Source organism: Hippoglossus hippoglossus, chromosome 6 (genome assembly GCF_009819705.1).
Source record: "Hippoglossus hippoglossus isolate fHipHip1 chromosome 6, fHipHip1.pri, whole genome shotgun sequence".
Lineage (NCBI taxonomy): Eukaryota > Metazoa > Chordata > Actinopteri > Pleuronectiformes > Pleuronectidae > Hippoglossus > Hippoglossus hippoglossus.
Window position 1 is genome coordinate 7,057,211 of NC_047156.1, and position 24,836 is coordinate 7,082,046.

The 24,836-nt window shown below is 43.5% G+C and overlaps 1 protein-coding gene across 2 annotated transcripts in view; it reads right to left on the bottom strand.

The window, feature by feature from the left end:
- Window positions 1-1,925: 1,925 nt before the first annotated feature.
- Window positions 1,926-24,836, bottom strand: part of btbd11b (BTB (POZ) domain containing 11b) — a 71,024-nt gene continuing 48,113 nt past the window's right edge. The window contains exons 3-17 of one of the 2 annotated variants that reach the window (XM_034589116.1): window positions 18,021-18,225; window positions 13,773-13,925; window positions 13,310-13,475; window positions 12,557-12,646; window positions 10,231-10,332; window positions 8,553-8,646; window positions 8,121-8,256; window positions 6,722-6,942; window positions 6,409-6,587; window positions 4,721-4,826; window positions 4,334-4,436; window positions 3,833-3,914; window positions 3,661-3,729; window positions 3,259-3,372; window positions 1,926-3,157 (exon numbers count right to left, since the gene is read on the bottom strand). In XM_034589116.1, coding sequence (XP_034445007.1) covers window positions 2,948-3,157; window positions 3,259-3,372; window positions 3,661-3,729; window positions 3,833-3,914; window positions 4,334-4,436; window positions 4,721-4,826; window positions 6,409-6,587; window positions 6,722-6,942; window positions 8,121-8,256; window positions 8,553-8,646; window positions 10,231-10,332; window positions 12,557-12,646; window positions 13,310-13,475; window positions 13,773-13,925; window positions 18,021-18,225 — 2,030 coding nt within the window. In that variant the 3' untranslated portion in view covers window positions 1,926-2,947. The remainder of the gene's footprint in view (window positions 3,158-3,258; window positions 3,373-3,660; window positions 3,730-3,832; window positions 3,915-4,333; window positions 4,437-4,720; window positions 4,827-6,408; window positions 6,588-6,721; window positions 6,943-8,120; window positions 8,257-8,552; window positions 8,647-10,230; window positions 10,333-12,556; window positions 12,647-13,309; window positions 13,476-13,772; window positions 13,926-18,020; window positions 18,226-24,836) is intronic. The other variant, XM_034589117.1, reaches the window with a different exon arrangement.

The window sequence follows — 24,836 nt, forward strand, 5'->3', positions numbered from 1 at the left end:
GCCAAAGGGAGAGCGCCTGTGCATGACAACAAGGGGAGGACGAAGGGGCTCGCGATGGGGGCAGAGTGAACAGGGCAGACACCCTTTTACCCCCCCCCCCCCCCCCCCCCCCCCCCCCCCCCCCCCCCCATTTCCTCACACACACACATGCACATCAACCTACTCACAAAACTGAACAATAGTGGCTCAGAGCTGCATGCATGACAACACACAGAGTTGTGCGTTTTGAAATTCCACTTCGCAGCAAGAGAAAATGAAGTGGCCACAAAGAGGAAATCACACAAATCCCATTATCAACAGTTGGTTTTGTCTGCACAATGTTGAATGTGTGTCCCTGTGGAGCTCCCCTCATGTCTGCCCCTCGCAGTTCACAGCCCAGTAAATTAAGATGCCCAGCAGTGCTTTAGAAAAGAGGCAACAGAGACATGTTCACGGCTCAATCTCATGGTCCAACGCAGCCACACAGATGATGGATCATTTCAGCCTCAAACCAGAGTCCCCCCCCCGGAATCCTATTGGATGACGACATCTTGTGTGTGGGTTCATTGTGTCACTGTATGAAGCGTGTACATGCAAAGTGCACCTCAGGATTCCATTGAGTCTTTAACAGAGCGGAGCATTCTCAGCTCAACATTGTTCCTGGGCAGCGGTGACCATGGCAACTCCTTAACAACTGCTGTCACCCCGTCCCTCGCCATTCTAATCTCTCCAGAGCCACACACACACGGCGAATCCCATTCACAGTCAAAGAGAGAGGGATATGTGGCAACAGTTTACAGGACGCATTCATCGCTGATTAGATGGGGCTCAATTGAATATACTGTAATATACACACACACACACACACACACAAGCTTGTTTTCTCCGCTTGTATTATGACTTGTTTGCTTGCTCACTTTTCAGTCTCACAAACAACTAACACGATTTATTGCTGAAAAATAGTTAATAGTTAATTAAAAAACATTAGTTCAAAGGAGACTCGCTAAATAGTTCACTGTTCAGAGATACTGTAGTTTTACACAAATTCTATTGTTTGAGGCAGAACTAATAAATACCTCAATACAGATCCTCTGTTGTATTTGGTGTTGTCTCGGTTTATTTCAAACAGTAATGTGAGGCCATCTTTGCTCAGTTTGAGTGTTTATGTGATGAAATGATAAAAATCATGATCACACAGGCTTCAACACTATGAGCACAACGACAGGCCAGTAATCTGAGCTTTGTGTGAGGAGAGTCTGAGACTTTTAAAATCCCTGGTGTCAGCAGATCATCCTTGTTTTACTTGTTTTACAACTCACCATTAAACTGTCCCACTCACCTCAATATCTAGAACAGTGACTCTAGTTCAACAAAGAGCATAAGCAGGAAATGAGAGTAATCCTCAGACACTGGCTGTTTGTTATGGGTCTGTAAAGGTTTAGTGTTGTTGTTGAAAGTTTGCCACACAAAGATAATATATAAAAAATATCAACAACCCACATTTGACTCTGTATTTGCTCTTGATACTGTTTCAACAGTTTTTACACAAGCTTCAGTTTTCGTTCTCATCCTTTGAAAACAGTCGTATCTTCTCTGCTGGTGGAGGAGCTTTGAGAGATTTGAGTAAATAACCCCTGATGAAGCAGTGACGTCATGGATGGATAGATGGTCTCATATAACGACACAAAAGATTTACACTATGGGAAATGTAGACTTCAGTGTTTCATAGTCTCTTTTCTTTCATAGGAAGACACACACTCATGAATTAGTCCCTGGGAAATCAGTGTCCACACCAAAATGGACACTACCGTCTTGTAGTTTTTGCTTCATTTTGCTCACAAACACACCAACAAACAAAGTGGACAGGGGTAGAAACAAGGTAAGAACAGATGTCCTGTTAGTCAGAGACTGCAGCAGAAGAATCAAAGAGCGGATGATTCACAATATTCTTTATATTAATCTTTATAGAGGAAAGATATATCAAGTCACACATGTACAGGTCGTATGGTTTCACTTCCTCCCGGAGGGCGTAACGTTGCCTGACCCTGGAGCCTCTCACACATGAAGTGACGACACGTTTACAGACCCATGCTGACGACAGAAGTCTCCTCACACGGCCGTGACAGCAGCTGCTCGGTGCGATCGTCCAACAGCTCAAACAGAAAATTCCAAAACACAGTCATCCCTCTGACATGCAACACTGAAACAGATATTTTACAAGATGAGGCTTTTATGTTTTTTTACAGCCGTATCCAACCGCAACACGCATGAGAAAACATCTGTGGATATATATATGTACATTAACTTACATTATCAATAGCTCTGTTTTTTATGAACAATATGTACACAGTCGCCCGAGGAAGGTAAAAATCCTCTTTACCGACCCAGTCAGCCGACGAAAGTCCCCCTTTTGTATTTTGCATCAGTCACATTAAAGATACTTGTCAGTTGTTTTACTAGTTTGGCTTTTAAGAGTATTCAGCACAGACAATACTAAGTGACTGACAGATGCACAAATTGATGACTCTGTATGGATCCAGATGTTCGAGCAAATAATCACAACACGAGGCAGCGGTTCTTCCTCGTTGGCTCATCACGCGACGCCGAGGCTGTTCGTCATCTGGAGACGCAGATCGAGTCTCCTCCTCTGCGTTTATCAACATGTAGCACACGTAGCTAACGCGCTAATCTGAGAGGTTCCTGCTGGACAGTGTTACAGTAAAAGATGTTATTGGCAAATTGTGACATGACACAGCGATCTTATGACAGTCGTATGGACGGACATCAACGAGGCAGACAGACAGACTTGGATCCATCTGTGCTAAGATAACAAGAAGCATATTAGCAACTGATGAGCTTCACAGAGACAAAGATTGGATCACGAGTCGTATTTTTCTCTTCCCGTCGTGATCTCAGTACAGCGTCACGTCTCTGGTAAACAGTCTCTGCTCCTGCCGGGGTCGGGAGGTCAGACGATGGATCCCTTGGAGGACGACAGGTGGATGGACTGGATGCGGTTGGCCAGCGTTTTCTCCAGGTCCTGCAGGATGTCGCAGCCCGGGCTGTCCGGGGGTGCGTCGTACAGCAGCTGCTTGAACGGCTCCAGCTCGATCAGGATCACCATGTTCTTCAGGAAGTAGCCCTCGATGTAGGACGACAGGACTGGAGCGTCGAGAAACTGCACAGGAAGGGGAGAGAAGGTTTGTTTTTTGTTTTTATCTGAGCACTGAAAACGCATTCTTCCTGTGCACCACTGTGAATGTCTAACTGTGTTTGCACCTTGGTGTGGTTGTAGATCTCCACACACGTTTCTGTGTTGATGTTCTTGGAGCAGATCATCTCACAGTGCCTCTGCAGCGCCTCCAGCTGGAAGAACTTGGCTGCAGACAGAAGCTGCAACAAAACCACAAGTAGCTAATTTTACAAAAACATTATTTATCGTCCACAGGTAACATTGAGATTACTCAGTTAATTTCAGTGCCGACACAGTGATTAGAGGGCGGATCCAGGATAACATTGTTAGATATGGCATTTTTAAACATTTTCATTGATTTCTCAGAGAATAATTCATGGATCTTGATGAAAAAAGAGCAGACTGATATTCACGATGCAAATAAAAATCTGCATCTATTGATTTTAAATGTGATTTCATAAGTGGACTGAGTAAAGTAAAGGCCTAACCTCCATAACCTCAGTGTTCCTGATGTGCATCGCTTCTGTTGCTCCAAAGTAGAGATACTGCATCACCAGCTGAAAGCAAAAACACACGAAAATATATACACAGTACACAATTAGACAGGAAGTACTAGGAGAGCGTTGTGCACGGGTCATAAGTCTGATTATACTGTATTACCTGAAAAATGTTGTATTTAACATTGCTGATTTCAATGCATGTGTTTTCACCACAAGGTCTGTTTGCTAGGAGAGATTTGAACCTTGAGAGAAAGAAAAATAAAAAACAAGAAATTATCAGCTTGGATGGAAAACAAGTTATTTTCATCAGGTTTCTAATATTGATTGAAAAAGAAACATGAATAATACAGAGCAGAATAAGTCTTGGTTGAATTACACAGTAATGGGTTAGTGGAGTTTGTTTGATGTTTCCTCTGAGGACGTGAAGTCAACAACACATTCGACTGACGTGTCATTTCTCTTCAATCACCCTGTGACAGGACTGATTGGTTCATGTCAGTGTCATGAACCAATCAGACACAGGAGTGAAACGGACGTCCTCTCTAGATCCCAGGGGCGGAAGGAAACATGACCTTATTGATCAGCCGGAGGAAAGGTAGCGTTCTGACATCTCATCCCAACGAGGTAGTTGTGTATTTTGAGAGCTGATGCGTTCAAGTACCTGCTGGAAGCTGTGAAGAGCAGGACCTTGTGGGCGTAAAAAGGTTTCCCCTCCACCAGGAAGGTCACATCAGACATCTCCTTATTGTTCAGGAAGTGAGGATCTGAAAGGTGAAAAAACAGGAAAACTTGATTTATTTTTTCTGATAATCATAAAAAATAGAGGTGTACAACTTGGCCGTCCAACATTCTGGACACATTACCAGTAAATCTACATTTCTTTTCCACTCTCCGAACACTAGATGGCGGTATTTGCAGTGTAAACCTATATACTGGTAGAAGCCAACTAAAAAAACTACATCACATCATTTATGCTGCTTTAATCGTGTAGTTTTTCAGTATTAAAGAAAACATCAGAAAAATTAAATAAATAAAGGCAGGGTCTCACCCAGACGTGACGACTGCTTCCTCTTGATCTCGACCATTTTGGGGATGGGGTACGGGCCGTAACACTGGGTGAAGATTGCAGACAGCTGCTGGCTGATCACTTCATTCTAACAACGACAACAACACACACAGAGCAGCAACACATCAGAGGCTGCACAGAGCCGCGCTGCAGATCCGTCCCTGTGTGGCACATTCAGGAGTCCAGGAACATATGCACATGCTGTTACACTCTTCCTCTCTCAATGCAAACATCCTCCAACACAATTATCACCGAGGTTAATGTTCCTCAACCTCTCATCTAGCTCAGCACTGACACTGTTCCTGCAGATGTTTCAATACGCTTCACTCTCGCTGCTATTTCACACCTCAGACGAGGATCAGATGAATATCAGACTCGTTTCTTACTCCCCCGGCTCCTCAGAGAATTCTCTGATGGAAAACAGGACGAGTTAGTGTGGGAGTGTGAGAGGGAGAGAGAGAGACAGGAGAGTGAGATGTTCTTACTCTTACAACTAACTTTCTAGTGTGTGTGTGTGTGTGTGTGTGTGTGTGTGAGGAAAAGGGGGGGGGGGATGTGTCATTCTGCTGCAGCAGCAGTGCGCAACAATACAAACCCCACGTGTACGAGCTGCCTGCTCTTACTGAAGTGTGACGCTGACAAACAGCTACAGCTACTCCATCAATAACACAATACAGTGGATAAATGGATGGATGGATGGATGGATAGATAGATAGATAGATAGATAGATAGATAGATAGATAGATACTGTAGATAGATAGATAGATAGATAGATAGATAGATAGATAGATAGATAGATGAAGTTTCCAGTGGGCTGAGACAGCAGATTCTCGTCCTGGTGGGACAGACAGACAGTGTCAGGGGTCCCTCATAGAGAGGAGGGTCACTGGCCCCATCATATATCAGCCAAGACACAGAAAAGGACCGACACAGCAGCTGTAAGTGTGTGTGTGTGTGAGAGAGAGAGAGAGAGAGAGAGAGAGAGAGAGAGAGAGAGAGAGAGAGAGAGAGAGTGTGTGTGTGTGTGTGTGTGTGTGTGTGTGTGTGTGTGTGTGTGTGTGTGTGTGTGTGTGTGTGTGTGTGTGTGTGTGTGTGTGAGTGTACACTACAGTTCTACATTATCAGCACTGACAGAGAAACTCATGCACGGTGCCCGGGGTAAAGAAGGTAAAACAAACAGCGGTGCCAGATGGGACAATGATGCTGTTTTAGATTTGATAAAACTAAACCAAGAGGATCATGAGCTTAAGTAATGAGATAAAGTCGCGACTGTAATGAGCCGCAGCGGAGAGGAGTGCGGGGGGGGGGGGGGGCCATATCATTAATCATTATCATTTTAGGTAATTGCTATTGAGTCGGCCTCTGGGGCTCCGTCAGTGTGTGTGCAGCTGATGACCTGACGACCTAATGACAGACATCAAATACAGAGGAGGGGGATGAAGCCGTGGATCAGTGAACAGGACAGATACAAATAAAAGCAGTGGTGGAATGTGACAAAGTACATTTACTTTGCTATATATATTTATGTCTCTGGAATGTTTTCCTCCTCAATATTGGTATCACCCTCCAAATGCAGTACAATACAATTTTTGTAAATTTTTTGGTACTTTTACTTGAAATGTTTGCGTACTTCCTACACCACTTCCCCAAAGTGATTCCTCACTCAGTACCTTGCTGGCTCTGAGGATCTGGAACATGAGAGGCAGGCCGTGCGTGATCAGCTCCTCGGTGTACTCCTCTTCCTCGATGCAGCTGAACTCTTTCAGGAGACCCTGGATCAGAGGTCGGCGGTGCTGATGGAAACACGTCCGCAGAGACTCCATCCAGGTGTGCAGAGTCCACGGCACGCCTGGAAGAGGGAAACACACATAAACACACATGAAGCACACACAAACATGCACAGAGGAGGAATGAATGCTGCATGCAGAATGTGATACTGTAGAAAATACATGCACGTGTTTGATAGTGTTTACACAAACGTACCAAGGCTCCGTATATCTATGGTGATGTCTACGTGTCCGTGTTCTGAGCTGTGATACATGGCTTCTTTCAGGGCTTTGAGTTTGGCCTTCCCCGATCGGATCAGGTCAATCTGAGACGCACTTCTTCCTTCCAGGTCTGTACCTTCGGCCAGAATCTCCTCCAGGGACAAGACATCGCCTTTCCCCGTCTCCGTGTGGGACAGGAGCTTACGGAACACGTTCCTAGAAGAAGAGAGGCACAGACACAGAGGCGAAATTTAGTTTGAGCGACGTGCACAGATTACGAGAGCCTGGATAATGACTGATTTTCAGATGTTTGTTGTTGTAAGTCTCCATAAGTGGCACAGTTGTAGAAAAATGTGTAATGTGATACGACAGTGATTGAGTTCCAGTCATTACTGTGATAGGCTAATCGGTAATCTGCATCTTTCAGCCTTGCAGCTTTGATATTTATTCCTGCATGAAATGATGGTTTAATTAACAAGTATAGCAAGATTAACGCATTTTTCTATGCAAATCGATAAACAATAAAAAATCCTTCACGAAGAAAATGCTCCTTTTATGCAAATAGACAATCAACTGTCTTCGCAGGCTGACAAAGAGTTGGTAGGATAAACAATCTGCGACATGAATGAGCGATGAGGGAACACAGGATGTCTTTTAATAGTCTACACCCATTTCACTCATTTCTATAAATAGCTAGAGCCTGTGTGCAGAAACAATGTTTTTTATCTAATGGTGCATGTGCAGAGAAATACATTTTTTTATTTGTTCAATTCCCCTAAAGGTAAGCTTCTTGTTCCTGGTTCTTGTGGCCTTTTGTGAAAACTGGATGAAATATAAATTGGTAATCCTCATTTATGGCATAGGGTCTTCCCAGTCTTTAATTCACTGGCTTAAATTTCATGTAAATTGCCAAATAAAGTTTATTTATTGTTATTGCAGACGTGACTGCTGTGTACGAGCTTTACACATCAAACACAAAACAGAATACAGTGCAAGGATTATTAAGATTAAAACAATTTAAAATTAATTAATGAATTCAATTAAATTAAGTATTATATATAAATTGTAGTAGTATTATCTTTTGGTCACTTTAGTTTCCATTTTTATCCATTTTCATTCAATGCATCATTAACATATATAATATATAGTATACATAGAAATTATATGTATGTTTATGACTATATTTCAAATACATCTATCAAGCAAAGGTGCACGTTCTTTTCCTATCTCCTATTTGTTTTGTGAGCATCAGTTAAACAAACAAATTTATACATCCAAAAAATATGGATGGATATGTGTGTGTGTGTGTGTGTGTGTGTGTGTGTGTGTGTGTGTGTGTGTGTGTGTGTGTGTGTGTGTGTGTGTGTGTGTGTGTGTGTCTGAGTGTGTGTAACCTGTGTCCGTGAGCTGCTGCCAGGCTGTAGGAGTTCATGTCTCCGTGAGGTGCAGTGGAGATGCCGTTACGGTACGTGGTCCCCACCATGGGGTCGGCCCCACGCTCCAGCAGCAAACTCACCAGCTCAAAGTTACCTGTGCATGAAGAATACATGTTTATATACACACAGACACTATAAGATTGAAGCAGAGTGAGACAGAGTGAGACAGAGTGAGACAGAGAGACGGATGAGAGTGAGGCAAACGTTGGATCATTTGTTCTGCATGCATGCTTCTATTTGTCTTTATTTTCCAAGCCCCCAGGATAGATGTGCCTGTGAAGCCGTAACTCAGCCAATGAGCCTGCTGACAGTCAGGTGTTGTTATCAGCTGTTATCAGGAGGGGGGGGGGGGGGGGGGGGGGGGGGGGGGGTCACGTTGTGTGTCTGTACCTGCAGCAGCAGCCAGCTGCAGTGGGGTCTCTGTGTAATTCTCCATCCCGTCCTGCAGGGATCCCTCCACGTTCGCTTTGGCATCCAGCAGCAGCTGCAGAGGTCGGGCGGGGACACAGAGGGGCATGATGGGAGAGAGAGGGAGACGGGTAGACGGGGAGAGGAGGGCGAGGAGAGGAGGAAGAGTCAGTCGGCTAATGCGCCAGTTTGGAGTCAGGTGGGTAAATTTGAGCTTCTCCTGTCTGATGCTGGTTTTAATGAAGAAATCTATAGCAGTGAATGTTTGACTGCTACAAAGCTGCCTGTAATTATACGACCTTTACTTTTCACAAATTATATTGTTCTGCAGATGCTTATTTTATTTTCATAATGTATGACTGTAAATAAAGATGCCAAAACATCTTGAGCGCCTTCTAGGGGCTGGCTGCAGTATAGTTACTCTGCCTTCTCCATGTTAGCAGTTGGGACATGGACCAAACTAAAAATTCTAAGTACATGTCAAAAACATTTTTCTCAAAGATGGCTGCTGTGATTTTAGTCGATTCTTATCAAACAGATGTTTGTGCAAATGTTGATTTTTATAGTTAGTTTGGTTTTAATTTATTAATTTGATGCAATAAAAACGTGGATGAAAGATGACACTTGCCGCTGCAGCTCCACAACAAACAGATGTGAAGACACTTTGTCCATCTTTATATTCAGTCATTGCAGGAAACTCACACATCTGCATTTACAAATTTGAGGCCCTAGCTATAGTACTGTAAAACTATATTTAGTTTTATGGTGTGAAAGTATATCTCACAAAATGTCAAAATACTGTCTCAATGCTAGCTGATGTTTTTAGAAGTAAATGCAGTAGTAACTTGGAAAGTGAGTGGAATTGTGATTAAACGCAGACTAAACAGTCTCACAAATATGTTTTACTGTTAATTAAAATTAATTAATTTGATTTATTCTACTTATTTCATATTTTAAATCACTGCTCTTACCAGTAGAAAGATTTGTCACTGATAAACGATGAAGCTGAATTACAGTTACTTTTTTGTAAATGAGAAAATGTTCTCAACAAGCTCCTGACTCTCAAACCTTTATGTCGTCTAATAAGATGAAAACCAACATCTTGGGAATAGCAAAACATTTCATAATTTCACTCTGAATTTTAATCTTTCCAACTTCATCCTTTCTTTTTTCCCTCAGAGACGTCACAGTGGTCTCACACGGCTTAAACACTTTCCATTTAGAATCTAATGATTCCAAGTCCAATGGACAAATCATTCAGGGGGCAAACTGAATTAATGAAATGAGTTCAATAACAATTAGACAGCTGTGTTTCCTCTTTCCACTCACTTAATGGAGTCTGATCCATTTGCACAAAAACGCAAATGGCCAAGAGGAGGCTACACTCCACATAAAAGCTCAGATCTAAACAGTGACTGGGCAAATGGCCTCTTTAAAGATGAAAAGATTAAAATCTCACATAAAGCATCTCAATAATAATTCAGGAAATAAAAAGAGAGACAGAGAGAGAAAAAGGAGAAAACTCGTAGCGGAGGGACATTATCATCATCACCACCAAGAAGCTTTGATGACAGACAATGACAATGACGATCAACCATGAGCTGAGGCACAACGAGAGGTCGTGATGAGAGAATCACAGGTGAGAGAAGGACGTCACTACCTGCACCACGGGCACATGTCCGTGTAACACGGCGAAAGTGAGGGGCGTCGCCTGCCGTGTTTCAGGAAAGACTGAGGGGTGCTTGTGCACTGAGTTTGGCACCTGGGGAGGGGACACAGGTGGGTGGGTCGGGTAGGTTGGGGGGGGACAAAGGTGAGGGAGAGAGATACGAAGCCATTAAAACTACTACATGGCTTGTGGAGCACAAGACAAGCAGCTGCAGGGGGGAGACAGGGAGGACAGGAAGCTCTACAGGAGAGTAATTAACTGGGAACCCCCGGGGCTGCAGAGGACATCCTGTCACCGTGTTCACCTTCTAATGAACACCATGGATTGATCTGTTCAGTTCAAGCCTCGTCCTAATGGTCTCACCCCGATCTCTTCACCCTCCACTTGGGTTTGTCTGACTGGGCTCTGACCTGACCTCTCTAAGGCTCATCTCTCTGGTCAGGATGAGATGAATAACTATGAGCCAAATGAAAGCGTGACATACATGAGACACGCACATGAGCAGAACACAAAGGCAAACATTGCTCCTCAGGCTGCTTCAAGGGAAAAAAGGGAGGATGCAGCAGAGACACACGCAGACAGAATGATTCAGTGACACTTTGAAATACTGCGACAGAGCATGAGGGCCATGTACAAAATAATTATAATTGGAGATTACGAGAATAAAGTCAGAATTAAGAAGAAAGTCATAATATTAGGAGAATAAAGTCAGAATTTAACAGGAAAGAAAAAGACATAATATTGCGAGAATAAGAAAATTGGATATGAGCTCCAGGGAGAACTCGGGTTCCACTCCTTGTAGATCCAGAATTTTGATTAGCTAAATTTTGATTCGCAACTCAAAAATAACCCCTTCCAATATCATGCAGATGTAACTAACGATATCATCGCAGTCGACCGCCACTTATTCTCATAATGTTACGACTTAATCCTGTAAAATTATATTCTATATATATATATATTCTTGTAAAGTTACGACGATAGTTTTGTAAAATTCCCATAAAGTTCCGACTTTATACTGAAGTTACGACTTTATAGAATAATATATAAAGTCGTATATATTACGAAGTTGTGATTCTCATCAAATCACAACTTTATTCTTTTATTAGTATGACTTTATTCTTGTAATATTATTACTTTTTCCCCCATAATATTACAATTTTATCTTCGGAATATCACAACTTTATTGTTGTAATGTAACAACTTTATTCTCGGTAATCTCAGATTTGTTGTTCCTTTATTTGGCCCTTATACTCTGTCGTAAAATACAGCATGGACACAGTTTGATATAATGAAATACTTACCTGCACCTACTTCACAGGTACTTAAATGTACAGTAACAACAGTGGAAGAGATGTAACAGTCTCAGGGGAGTAAGGGAGCAACACTGGTGTTAATGAAAAATATTTAATCTTAAAAAGAATTTAGGAAACATGTTTCATATTGAGGCGTTTGCAAACATCACAGTCAAACAACATTCATCTTGAACAGTTCACATTTAAAACCAGGAGCATGAAATGAACATGAAAGTGGGACTTAGTCGTGTTAGTGAACAGTGCTTTGTGTTTTGGGGGGGTTCATGATTACGGTGGACTGCAAATCAACTCCGACACAAAGGGCTGATGGGACGTGTTGTGGCTGAGGTTGACTAACGAGGACCGGGATCACGAGGCCTCAACTGACCAACCTCAGCTGAGCTCAGTGGAAGGAAGCCAGCCGGATTCTCTGCAGAATCTATGAGGGATTCTGTTTGTTTTTCAGCCAACCGATCGTTATCACTTTCTCTTTTTTTCCGTGAGTGGTTAAACAAAATCGACTCAGCCACAGACCTCTGAGTCGTGAGGCAGGTGTCGGGGCCTCATGGTCTTTAGGTCTTTTACATTTACCAACGGGACACATGGGAGAGAACAAACAGGGGGGATGAGCGACAGTGTTTGGCTTTCTCCAGTTTAACAATACAAATACTAACACACACTGATACATCTTTCTATCCCTTTGAGACGTTTCATATATAACGCTGTACAAACTGAAGGCTGCAAAGTCCTGTCAACACTTCTCATCTGTCCTAACCCCCCCCTCTCTCTTTGACATATTGCACAAATCAGATGTCTCCCAGTAAAATTGCATGTGACGATCACAGGGTCGATCAATGTCATGATGAGAAACAGATATTTCTATTCTGGTTTCTGGTAAAGGCAATGCAGACATTCTGGTGCATGTGGTTTTTACATAACAATTGTTCTTCCTTTATTTGACATTGATCTCCCAGAGTGTCGACACAAGAATGTTGCAGTAAAAACTTTATTTTTTCACCGACCTCGCTGTTAATATCGGCCCCTGCATCCAGCAGCATCTGCACCATGGCCTCGTCTCCACGGACACAAGCGTACATCAGCGGGGTCATCCCCTTCAGAATGACACAGACACAGAGAACAGGATCGTTGCAGAAGAACATAAACTCCTTCATTTTGCACCAAAGGCAATAAAACATGTACCTTCTCAGTCATTTGTGTATAAGTTGACCTCCATGTCTATAGTTTTTGAGAATAAAGTTGGCTTAACTTTTGCTCGGCTCTAAACTTGTTATAATTGACACTTGGACTCCCAGGACCTCGAGTGTGGTGAGAGTAATAATCTGCTATTGATCAAAGTTTTAAAGGACAAGATATAAGTCAATATTTCCTCTGAGGCCGTAAAGGGCGCCGGCTGAGCCTCTGTGAGAGAAACACACCGTACGAGACTTTCTGCTTTGATCAGCCCAAACTAAAAGTTCATTTTCCCATGGAAAATCATTTCAGTTTCACTTGTAGTTTCCCCTGACGATTTACTGCGCTGGAGGAGATAGTCACGATATAATGCAGAGCTACGAGCTGCAGAACAAAAAAAACAAGTCTGAATATGTATGATCTGCACGGTGCTCACAGGTGAAGGAGCCACAGTTTAACAAAGCAAATGAAACTTTCTCCACAGGCTGTGCACGAGTTTGTGTTTGTATCCGTATCGATGTGTGCTAGTGTAAATGTGCCTGCCTATGCATTATTTAATGCGGCATGTTGCCTGTGTCTCTAACCTGCTCACTCATGCTGTTGATACCATCCGGCCCGAGCAGGTTGACAGCCTGCTTCACCAGGTCCGTGCGTCCGCAGCTGAGCATACGGAAGCCCAGGTCCTGCAGGAACTTTGCCTCAGTGGAGGCAGCATCCAGTTTCCTCGAGGCACAGAAGCAGTCATCCGTTCTGAAGGGCAAAGCACACAAAGTGATTCACAGCGCGAGTCAACTCTTTGGAGTGTTTACAATGCGCCACATCTCCCCTAAACACCTGACAAGCTTGATTTTTCTAGACCGCGAGGGGGGGATGCGTGTTTTTGAGAAATGCACGTATCTCCCCTTGCTCATTTTACTGATAATGAGTGTTTTGCATGTGAGTACACTTGTATGCCTGCTGGTGTTTTGTATGTGCAGATGAACCGCACACACACGCTCTGCGGCTTAAAGGCATGGGGGGGGGGGGGATTTCTTCATGCAACCATACCGGAGCTGGCGGGGCTCACAGTCCACTCCAGGCAGCAGCAGCCTGGCCGCCTGCCGGACATCATCGCTGTCCACAGAGAAGCTGCGTCTGTGTTCCGTGTGGACCACTGCCACGCGCACCCACTCCATCAGAGGCGGCAGCACCAGAAAGGGCCTGTAGGGGGAGATGAAAGCACATGTTCTCTCCACAACACAAACACACACACAGTGAAGTAAAATCACACTGGGGTACTTAGTGTGCTCAGGCACTTCCACGGAAAATCCACCTAATAGAGAATTTGCATATGTTACTGTAGTGATCGTTCCCAGCGCAGCAGATGTTTGAGAACAGGATGAACTCCGACTGGAGCATCCAGACTATTACAGAGACACACTTTGATGTGAGGGAAAGCTAAATGGAGAGGAAGATCATTTGATAAACCACAGATCAGAGCAATACAAACTTTACTCGTCTTGACTTTGTTCTACAGACCTGAAGCTGTAGAGAGTCACACTCAGGCTCCGACGACTTACATCATCAGCATATTGCTTAACAAGCTCTACTTTTGCTTTTAACATGTGTTTTCCATTCTGCATTTCTGCCATCGATTCCCATATATTTCTGTTTGTTATGTGCTTTAGTCTGATCGCCGTGCTTCACTCTGCTTTTTGTGTGTTATCTGTCCCTGTTTAGAATTTGAAGGTCTTGACCTGACTGTGCAAAGTGCCTTGAGATAATGTTTGTTATGATTTGGCCCAATACAAATAAAACTGAATTGAATTGAACAGTTTTTATTTATATATCTCATGTGCTGCCCATCTCGACCGGGACTCAGTGGCAGATGGGATATTGCATCTCACTGGGACCTTCTGGGTTAAATTAAAATAAATATCTTCATCTGCTTTCTATCTATTACGCATGACGTTATAATGTCTTATAAACATCGAGGTGCTATCTGTGAACGTAATGGATGGGGGGGGGGGGTAGTGTCTGCAGTAAAGGTGGACTGTTTTTTTTCTTTTCTTGCTTAGACAGAAGCAGGAAATCACCGTCACACGAGTGTGGATGAATTACAGAACTTCTCCTCCTGCCCACCTCCTCTCCTCCTCCTCCTCCAGTGTTTACCGCAGCCACATGGAATCCATATGCATGAAGATACATATGCATGATGCTACATTTTGACCTTCGTTACTGTACTGAAAGCATGTTGTGGCTATAAATACGCACTTTAGTCACTTAAACTACACAACGAGCTGCCACAAACACATTATGCAAAAACACACCGACGCTCTGTCCAGTATGGAAACAAAAAGCAGCGTGATTTTCATAGGACTTTGTATTATTCATGCCAGATGAATAACATAATGACGTAATTGCTTTTCATTGTTAGATATATTATGATGAGACATTTAATTCCTTATGATAACACATCGCAACACATTATGGAGGATTTTTATTATTCATTGCTCATGTGTTAATTTGCATGCAGGCATATGGGATTTATTAAAATGCTTAATTTTCATTTTCAAACTAAATGATTTGACTATTGTGCGTAAAATATGCTAATGTAATTATAATTATTATTTTATTATTCCAAACCTGTATTCAGATTCGCATTAATAATATGTTGGAGGAGAAACTAAACGTATGCTGGTCATGTGTGTGTTGTCTGAGACTTGATCCGCTCCTCCGGGATTCACTGTTCAATACATCACTTTACAAAGGGTGTGTTAATGCTTTGCTCTGCCTTTGACACAACCTCGGCCCACATCTGTCAATCACCGTTAATCTATCACCCATCAGTATCACTCCGAGTTAATAGGAGGATCTTTTATTAATGGTTTGATCCAGGAGGAAAAGAAAAAGCCTTTTATTTGACTCACTTCAAAGTAGCCTGACTTGCAGCCGAGCGCTGTTATTGGTTCCACAGACTTTAATAAAGACGCACAACACCTAATCAAGAGGCAGGGAACGTATAGTGGCAATACGTTCCCTCACAAGCCCAAAGGAAACACCAGGTCACGAGCAGTTCAAGGTCTGTTTCCATGTGCGCCCCCTTCACGAATCCCAGTAAAGTCCTGACACAGAGTTTGCTGCAGTCTCAGGGCTCTGCCTAATTTTGGCTCTGGTACTGTGCTTAAATATGACTAAAACAAACACGCATGAATGGGATTTTTCTTTACAAACGGTGATTAGAGCTAAAGCAGACGTGAGTCGGACACCGGGGACACACATTAGCTGATAAGTCGCTCCACTGCAGGCGATAAAGCCTGGAGCCCCGGAGGAGGGCTGCTCAGGCTCAACTGTCAGGACTGTTTCCCACCTCTGCCGCAAGCTGACAAGGGTTTTTACCCAAACTGTAGGAAATACTGAACAGCTCGAGGTATAAACGCCGCAGTGGAATATGATCAGTGAAACAAAGACGAAATAAAAAAGAGAGAAACTTAGCAGAGAAGTCGCCTCATGTGTGGAGTGTTCTGTGCTTTTCTGACTAAGTGTCCAAAAACTACAGGATGAAGGATCAAGGGAATTAATACAACGGAAACATTGTCTAACCCTTATGTCATTAGCCTGTAAGTCACCAACGCAGATGCAGCTGCTGCCCGATAATGTCCCACTACGTCAGTGGCAGTAATTATCGATACTGCCTGAGCACATGTCTGTGCACGCTCCTTCCTGCCGCTCCTCAGGTCACCCGCAGGCCTCGCTCAAGTCGCCAGCGAGTCGACAATTCACTAAAACTGTGCTTTCCGTCCAGAGGAAAACATCTGGTGTCTATAAAGTTATACGCCGAGGTGAAAAGCCAGACAGATGCAGCAGGAGTGAGAGTGAGCTGTGGATAACCGAATGGAGTTTCCACTTTTTCACATTGTGGTCCCATGGTTTTCTTTTATTGTTATCCTGGTGAGCATTAAAGGTTTAATATTTTTACTGTCCCACTTTACAAGGTGCAGGGGTCTGATGAATTAGTCAGTGCCAGACGCTTCTGTGACTTTACCTTGTTTTACAATGACACTGTTTTTATCTAGAAACTGTATCTTTTCCTCTCGACCGAAAACAGCACATGAACAATGTTTTCTATTACTGCGCTCTACATTGTGCGACGTTGCCTCATTATCTGATGTTTCTGTTGCTTTTCTGCTCTTACTTGCTTCTTGTTCCACTTGTGAAAACATGAGATTTATATTTCTGTCAGTCACAGGCTTTAAGCTGTGCCACAGTCTTGATGATCACCTTCTCAGCTTCTACGGAGGCTGTGATAAATTCCCAATGACACCAATGTTTTCACGAAGTCTGTTTCGGTCCACGAGTATCTTTTAAATGTGTAACAGGTCTATGCTACTTCTTGGGTAAAGCAGAAAGGAGCTGATATGGAGCAAATCCTCTTAATGGAGTCATGTCCACCTGAAGACTGTGAGGACAATCTTTAACCTCTTTTAGCTCCAGTTTTGGTCTCCACCACCTCATGAGGGAAATATTTGGCTCTGTAGCTCCACTTTGTTCACCAACTAGTCACTAACTCCGTCTGCTATCTGGTGCTGGTTAAGTAACTTTACAGCCTTTTTCACTGAAAACTAAACAGTCACTGACGAGAGGGGAAATAACCAGAACTTTGATGTGGGTTCATCACTAGAAAAGACCTCTTTCACACAGACGTGATCTGTTCATACAAAAATGCTGATTGAAGCTGCTTTAAAGTCACCACATGTAGGACGTTTGATTTATCAGAGCATTTCTTCCAATGATTGTCGTCCCATAAGATTCTGTTCACGAAATAATTTATTGGTGTAAGCGTTTTGTTGTAAGTGTTCCTGGTTCAAACCACAGGGGTGAAGGCCAGTTGTTCTATATATGTCTGTAATGAAAACCAACAATAGACTAACAATGTATTAGTCTATGTCACAAACAGTGACAATCATCAGATATAAGTTAATATTTAAACTGCGGATTAATACATATTTTATGTTATTTGCGCAATATACGCTATTTACAGCAGCAGGACTTTGTTGTAGAGTTATCTCAAAATGTATGACAGTGCCCAGGCTGAGGGTAAAGAAGCGACGTATCATCCAGTGCAACAGTTTGGCTCCTTGATGTTTTTTATATGGCACCAAATCAGGCTTTGGATACACAGACAACACCTGTTAGTCTGATCATTCCATTGCTATTTCTGTCTTTTCATTTTATCTGTTTTAGGATCCGTGTGGTAGTTTATTATAAAGGAATACAGACGTCCTCTTTAAATTCATCACTGTGTTTGTGTCTCACCTCTCTGTTTGCAAAGTAACCTTGGACGGCTCCACATTGGGGTTCTCCCACTCCATCTGAGGGCAGTGCATGAAATAACACAGTGTGTAGATGGCTTCGGGCGCCCAGTGAATCACACTGCTCTTCTGGTGGATTGGAGTCCCATTGTTGTGATTCTTCATGTAGAGTGGCTGTAGGTGGTGCATGGCTCGGGACACCAGGTCACCTGTACACAAAAACACACATACATTAGAGGGAATCAGAAACTGAACACGAGCAGAGGGAGGGGGATTTTAGTGGAAGGCATATTCAGAGGCGAGGGAACGACAGGATTATTCTGAGCACACGGCCTTTAAAAAGACATCGGGGAATCATCCTCATTTCTTCCAGCCCCCTTGGAGCCGACTCTGTCAGGGGAAATCGAGAGTTTCCACAAAGCACAGTCGGGGAAGAGACAGGGTGGGTTCACCCCAGTCCTCACTGTGCAGCTCGCAGAGAGAACAGGGGGAGAGCAGTGAGAATAAGCATGATCAGGACTATACGGTGTGAAGAATGAATATTTATGGATCAACATTAGCTACTCCAAACTACTCCCTCTGCATAATTTGCCAGTACTTTAAGGTCATGCAGCTGGGCTTGAGAAATCAAAGCTGGAGAGGACTCTGCTATAATAACATTTTTAAATATTCTCCTAGTTCGGACTTAAAAGAAAGTAAGTTCAGCCCTTTTTTCAAAAAGTTCTTAAGGGACGAGACAGATCGTCTTTCAGCGCAGCAAATTCAGCTCATCGGAAATCAAGAGAAGGAATTAGAAGTTCTCTTTCAAAACCAGACAGTTTTCCTGAATTCATCCACAAGAAAACATCATGACCAAGCCACAAATCACAGAGTTCTGTCAGATTTCTTTCGCTTCTCCTTCCTGGCTACAACATTGACAGTAAATAAAGATGGATGACGTGTCCACACTCCATCCTCCCACTGTCCAGAAATGAAGCCAAAATATCCCAGATACGAACGCTGCCATCTTGCACCAATGACCTAATTTGGAGCCAGATCGGGGGGGGATGGAGGCCTGGTGGCGATCTCCACTTCCTCGTGTTGCACAAAAGCTAAGATATTCCAAAGTTTTGCAAAGTAGTGATCTTGGTGTGGAGCTGCTGTCTGTCCTGCCAATACACATGCTCGACCAATCATGGGTCAGTCTCAGCCGTCAATCATGAAGTTTCACCCTGTTTTTATAGCATCAAATGCCTTACTAAAACCAATAACTTACCGGGAAAAAATTAACACTTACATAAACATAAAGCTGTTTTATAAGAACTACCTAAATGATGTCCCATGTCCCATCTGCTAACATGGAGGAGGCACGATTTATAACCTATGGTACAGCCAGCCACTAGGGGGCGATGGAGATGCTTTGGCTTCACTTTCAGAGAGCCATCATTTCGTCTGTGTTCTGCACCCACTGCACCGTGACAAAATGTAACGAAGTCCACTTTGCGTAATACGGTTTCTGGTCAATTTGACCCTATTCACAGTGAAAGAGCATTAGAGCGTGATGGCTCTCGGTTCCTCCGTCTGAATGACGAACGCTGCACAGAACAGAGCAGTATATATCTGCCTATACAAAACAGGGAACACACAGCGGACAACAGATTTGTTTAGCATCAAAACTGGGCTGTGTGGCGCTTGCCAACATTCCATTTAGCCTCGACAATATGTGAGAGATGAGTGTGAAAAGGACGCCCGACTGAGGGAAGAGCACTGAGGCAATAAAACAGTCAATCCCTGCACAGTCATTCCCTGCACTGTCCTCTGGGAACACTGAGAGAGAGGGTCGCCTCCTGATGCAACGTGCAGGAAACATCATGACAGGAATGACCGCCTCGTGCACAAACTCCAAGATAGAGCTCTTCCAGTTGCTCCCTGTCGCTCCTCCAGTGACTGTCTCTTAATTGTACCATCAATAATACAGATGATCTTGTAACCATGGTCTCTGAGGTGGTCAGCAGCCGCCAGGTCTCATGTCTTATTATGCCGACCTGTGACATTTCCTATGTTTGCAGAGCAGAGCAGGACGGCACGGCTGAGGAGGAAGATTATTTCTCACAGTGAAAGAGAGCGACGGCAGTGAAGCAGCAGCAGCTTAACATATAAAGTGAGATTTCCGTGCAGCTCGTTCAGCAGGTCTACGCAGAAATAACAGCAGAAGACGGACTTAACCTCCAGCTGCGAGGGTTTGTTTCGGCTAAGAGAGAAAAAACTCGGAAGGCGGAAGTGGAGCGGTTTGATAAGCTGAAATGTCAATATTCTTTTCATTACCTTTAATCGATACACCACATCCTGGGTAATTAATTCTGTACGCTAACAAGAAGAGGTGGAGAGGTAGAGAGGTGGAGAGGTGGAGAGGTGGAGAACACACACAACTAACACAGCTAACTAGTCACTTGCTAATACACAATTTATGTTCACTGATGTGTGGCTTGGCTCAAATCCTACAGAGCTAACAGTAAACCAGGAATGACTTAAACGTGCACCTTACTGAATCTGGAATAGTGCATGGATGTTGGACATGTAATTGGCCCCTCTGTGTTAACTTTGGCCCCTGGAAATCCTATATCCGCCAATGTCTCGGGGACTAACTGTTAGCAGAGGGACGATGCGCTCTTTGTTTTCAAGGCTTTAAAATCGCAAAATCACACAAATACGTCAGTTTCCATGCAGGGAGCTGCTTTGATTTCAGGGTGGCACCTTCAAGGTCAGTACCTGGCACAGAACAGCCAACAGCTTGTTACATCAGCGTGTAAAGGATGTTTAATAGTGAGGCTCTTTGGAAATGTAGGAGTTGCCTCTCATTCCTAATAAAGCAATTATATTCAGGCGTTTACGGGGAAATAAATACACAGTAACCAGCTTTACTTTGGGTTTTGAAGGATGGGTCCTCGCTGCGCAGCTGCTGCCATCATCACAGTTTCCGTGTTTCAATTATTCGCCGCTACGCTGTCATGACTGCGTTTAATGGTCGCCCGTGGCCATCCATACACAAGATGCTGCTGTTCCTCCTGCTAGGTCCGTCCATATCAGATAACATGCAGTGCACAAACATTATCATTATGGAGCGGCTAGTGTGAAAAGACTCACTGAGAAAGAGATAGAAAGGAAAAGGTCAAAAAACAACTTAACCAGATTCTTTTGTGATGCAATGAGTGAAGCTGTCATTAAGAACGTCTTTCCTCATCATCACATCTCTTAACTTTCAGGAGGACTTCACACCGTATAATACACAACTCAGGAACAAGCACACATCGTCCCTGCAGTCTGTCAAAGTCGTGATACCAACCAACGTCAGGGTTTAATGATGTAATCCCTCCAAAATCATTGTCACAGAGCCAATCGCTAAAGATAAAACTTCCCACTAAAAAGAACTAAACTCTTATTTCCTATAATATTCTGCTGCTTTCGGCGCATACATGGTAACGTTATGGTTATTGGAGTTAAAATCTGTAAAGTGAAGTTGCCACAACAAACAGATGTTTGACATGTAGAACTGAGCGGACGGCCAAACAGTCGAGAGTCCAACAGGAAAGACAAAGCATCAGATGGGACGCAAACAGGAAAATGAACCCACATGATCTTTGAAATGGTCACGACCGGCTCCAAACTGTCTGTTTTCTGTGGGGAAATGTGGTTTTAGAATTTAAATTTGTCCAATAATAAGGAATGATTATGTTTCCAGTGTTTTTAATCAGGATTAATTGTGACAATGGCTGAGTGATGGGAGTCTAAAGCCGAGATGACACAGGAGATGAGGAGTAAAAGGCTGAATCTTTACTCACAGTCCAAAAAACACAGGGAGACGGTCCAGGAAAAGACAATAGAGATGAGCAGCAGTCACGAGGAAGAACATGTGCAAGAACATGAGAAACTATAGCTGCTTTCAGACATGCACTGAACTCCGCAGATCCTCTGTATTTTCTCCTAGAGGAGGTGCATGTGTCAACGCAAATGTCTGAGTGCAGTTTCTGCAGACTTTGTCCACCTGGCCTCCTTGTGTGAAGTCCGTAGAGATGTTACAGCAAATTACTGTACATAAAAATGGACGTAGTTTCAGGGGTCAGAAAGTGAAGCCAATGCAGATGTGCCTTAAACCTGTCGAATGACCAGCAGAGGGCCAAAAGAAATCAGTTTATCCAGAAGTCTATGAGAAAATTATCAGTAATCGATTTTCTAAGGAGTTTATGGTCTCGATCGCAATTCATTTCCAATATGATCGGATGTTGTAACTTGTTGTCCCATTTAGACTCAAATAGACGATAAAGCCCTGTATGCATTGGAGCATGGATATCATGTGATTGACAGCTAGTACCGTCCAAGGGGTGCAGGTCATATTTGTTGATCTCTCAGTCAGGCTCCACCCCCTGCTCCTCCAAATATAGTTACTTCTGGTTTAAATAAAACAAGATGGCGCTGGATAAATTGCACAAACTCAAGGCTTTGAAAAAGTGTGACGTCACAGTGGGTCGCCACCGCTGTATAGATGCTTGTGTGTAGAATTTTGTCTCCTGCATGATGACACAACTGCAGGTTTCACAGCCTGCACACTGCTGCCGTTTGAACTTGTTTCACTTTGTTGTGCAGATCGTAAACAGCTGTATAAGTTTTCATATTCTGTACACAGAGAAAACCTCCATCTATTTTGCGTCCTTCATCCGTCAGTGCTTCTAAGAATAGAAATCGAGCACAGTTCGGTAACACATCGAGGTATACACACGACAACTGTGCGGAACATTGTTGAAGCAGGTTGTTATTGGGTATGACTGAGCGATGATGCACACCAACAATTCTAATAATTGCCGTATTTACAATATGCTAATTTGGCATTTTGGCGGAGGAGAAAATGAGAAAATACAAAGAGGTAAATCAGTGGCAAACCTGGAAAACGGAGTCTAAATGCCAGTGCAAAAGAGCGTCCCTGACAGGATGCAAATTTCACTGTGCCTGAGCAGCCGGTGTCATTTCTATGCCTCTGTGCTGGAGACAGCTGTGGAGGGAAGGTTGTCCCTCTCTTCGTCCACCCTCCCATTCTGTTTTGATTGTGATATCTCAGCAACACCTCGAAAAATGATCTTCAGATTTGACCCAAATATTCAGTTCAGGACTCCAGGATGAACTGATTGGAGCTTGGAGGTTAAAGGTCAAAGGACAAGGTCATGGTGACCTTACAGAAAATCTGTGACAGGTTTGGGACATAAATTAAGAATTCAGGTTGCCGGAGCATCGCAGGGCTGCTTTCAGGCATTCTCCGGAGGGGCTGTATGTGAGAACACAAATGTCAGAGTTTAATTATCTGGACTTTCTCCGGAGGGTCTGCTGCCAGCCCCCTACTAAAAACTGAATGTCCAGATGAGCCTATGTTAGATGATGTCAAGAGAGCTTTTGGTGATAAGAGCCCAGTGTTGATTAATACGTCACATCCTGCCTCGGCACCCCTCACCCTGATGCTCCGGGGTGAACGCGTCTGAGTGGAGAATCTCCCACTGCTTTGTTAATGTGTGAAAGGCAACCTCCAGAGAGTCTGGACCCAACTCTCCCAACATCCTAAGGAGTTCATGTCTGAAAACAGCTAATGACAAGCAATCATTCATGCTCACATTCACAGCCATGGTTAATTCAACGTCTCCAATTCACCTAACCCCCGGTCTGGGTGTCTCGTGGGAGGAAGCTGGAGAACCTGGAGAAAACCTACGAGGAGAACAAACTCCACACAGGAGGTGTGAAGACCTTCTTGCTGTGAGGCGTCAGTGCTAATCGTCGCACCATCATGTTACTTCTATTTAAGACAACATACACTTACTACTTTTATTAAATTCCTTCCCTCGTTATGATTGTGGACAGACATGGATGTGATGCTGCTGCAACTTGTCTGGTTTGTGGTAATTCTATGAACTTTATCTTAGAGAAATCAAACTCTCGTCCGTCTTCTTTGCCCAACATTCCCATCTTTTATTCTGTTTTTGTTTCCCATCTCGCTCTCTCTCAAATATACTCTGTGACAGCCTGATAGTGCAATCACCGCTGGTGATTCTGCTATTCTCAATTATTCATTTCTCCCCCAGCTTGAGCCGTGTGTCAGTTTGCAGATCCCATATAGTTATTTACAGAATTCCTCTTCTCCACAGCTGATAACAATACCGTCGCACTAAGCTCTACTATTATCCATCGGCCCCTCCGCTGTCTGTTGTTTGCAGTGTCAACACAACGGAATGAGTCCTTGCTTGGCCTCATCAATACAACACGGCCCGGAGGATGGCGGCTGAATTGCCTCGGCGCTGCACCCTCCACCCCTCCCACCTCGGTCCTGAGAAAACACACACTGAAGAAAACTGGCTCCGTGTTTATTCTGATGATAAATGTTTACACTAGATCTATAGAAAAATATTTTCCCGGCCTTGTCTTGACACAGCGATGCCATGACAACAGAAACAGACCCTGCAGTCATTTCCCCTACAATTCGACTTGAGTATTTTTTTAAACATTGTTCTACACATCAGGGGATAATTTGTGTTTGTGAGTGAATTAGCTTTTCGTCTCTGTCCGCGGACGCTGCAGCTCTGAGATGTGTTTTCCTAGAATCAGCTGCAGAGAAACCAAACTGTGCCTCGCCTCCAATGAGCATCCTGATTCTGTGATTATTTCTGGTTAGGGTTACGTTTGGATTATTGTTGTGTATTCAGTGATTTTCAGATTGAAGCAGATTTATGAAAAGCTTGTCATCAAAGTTTCTGCAAAAATAGAAAACGAGGTAGAAACTCGTTTGTTTTGCCGACTTTGGTTGTGA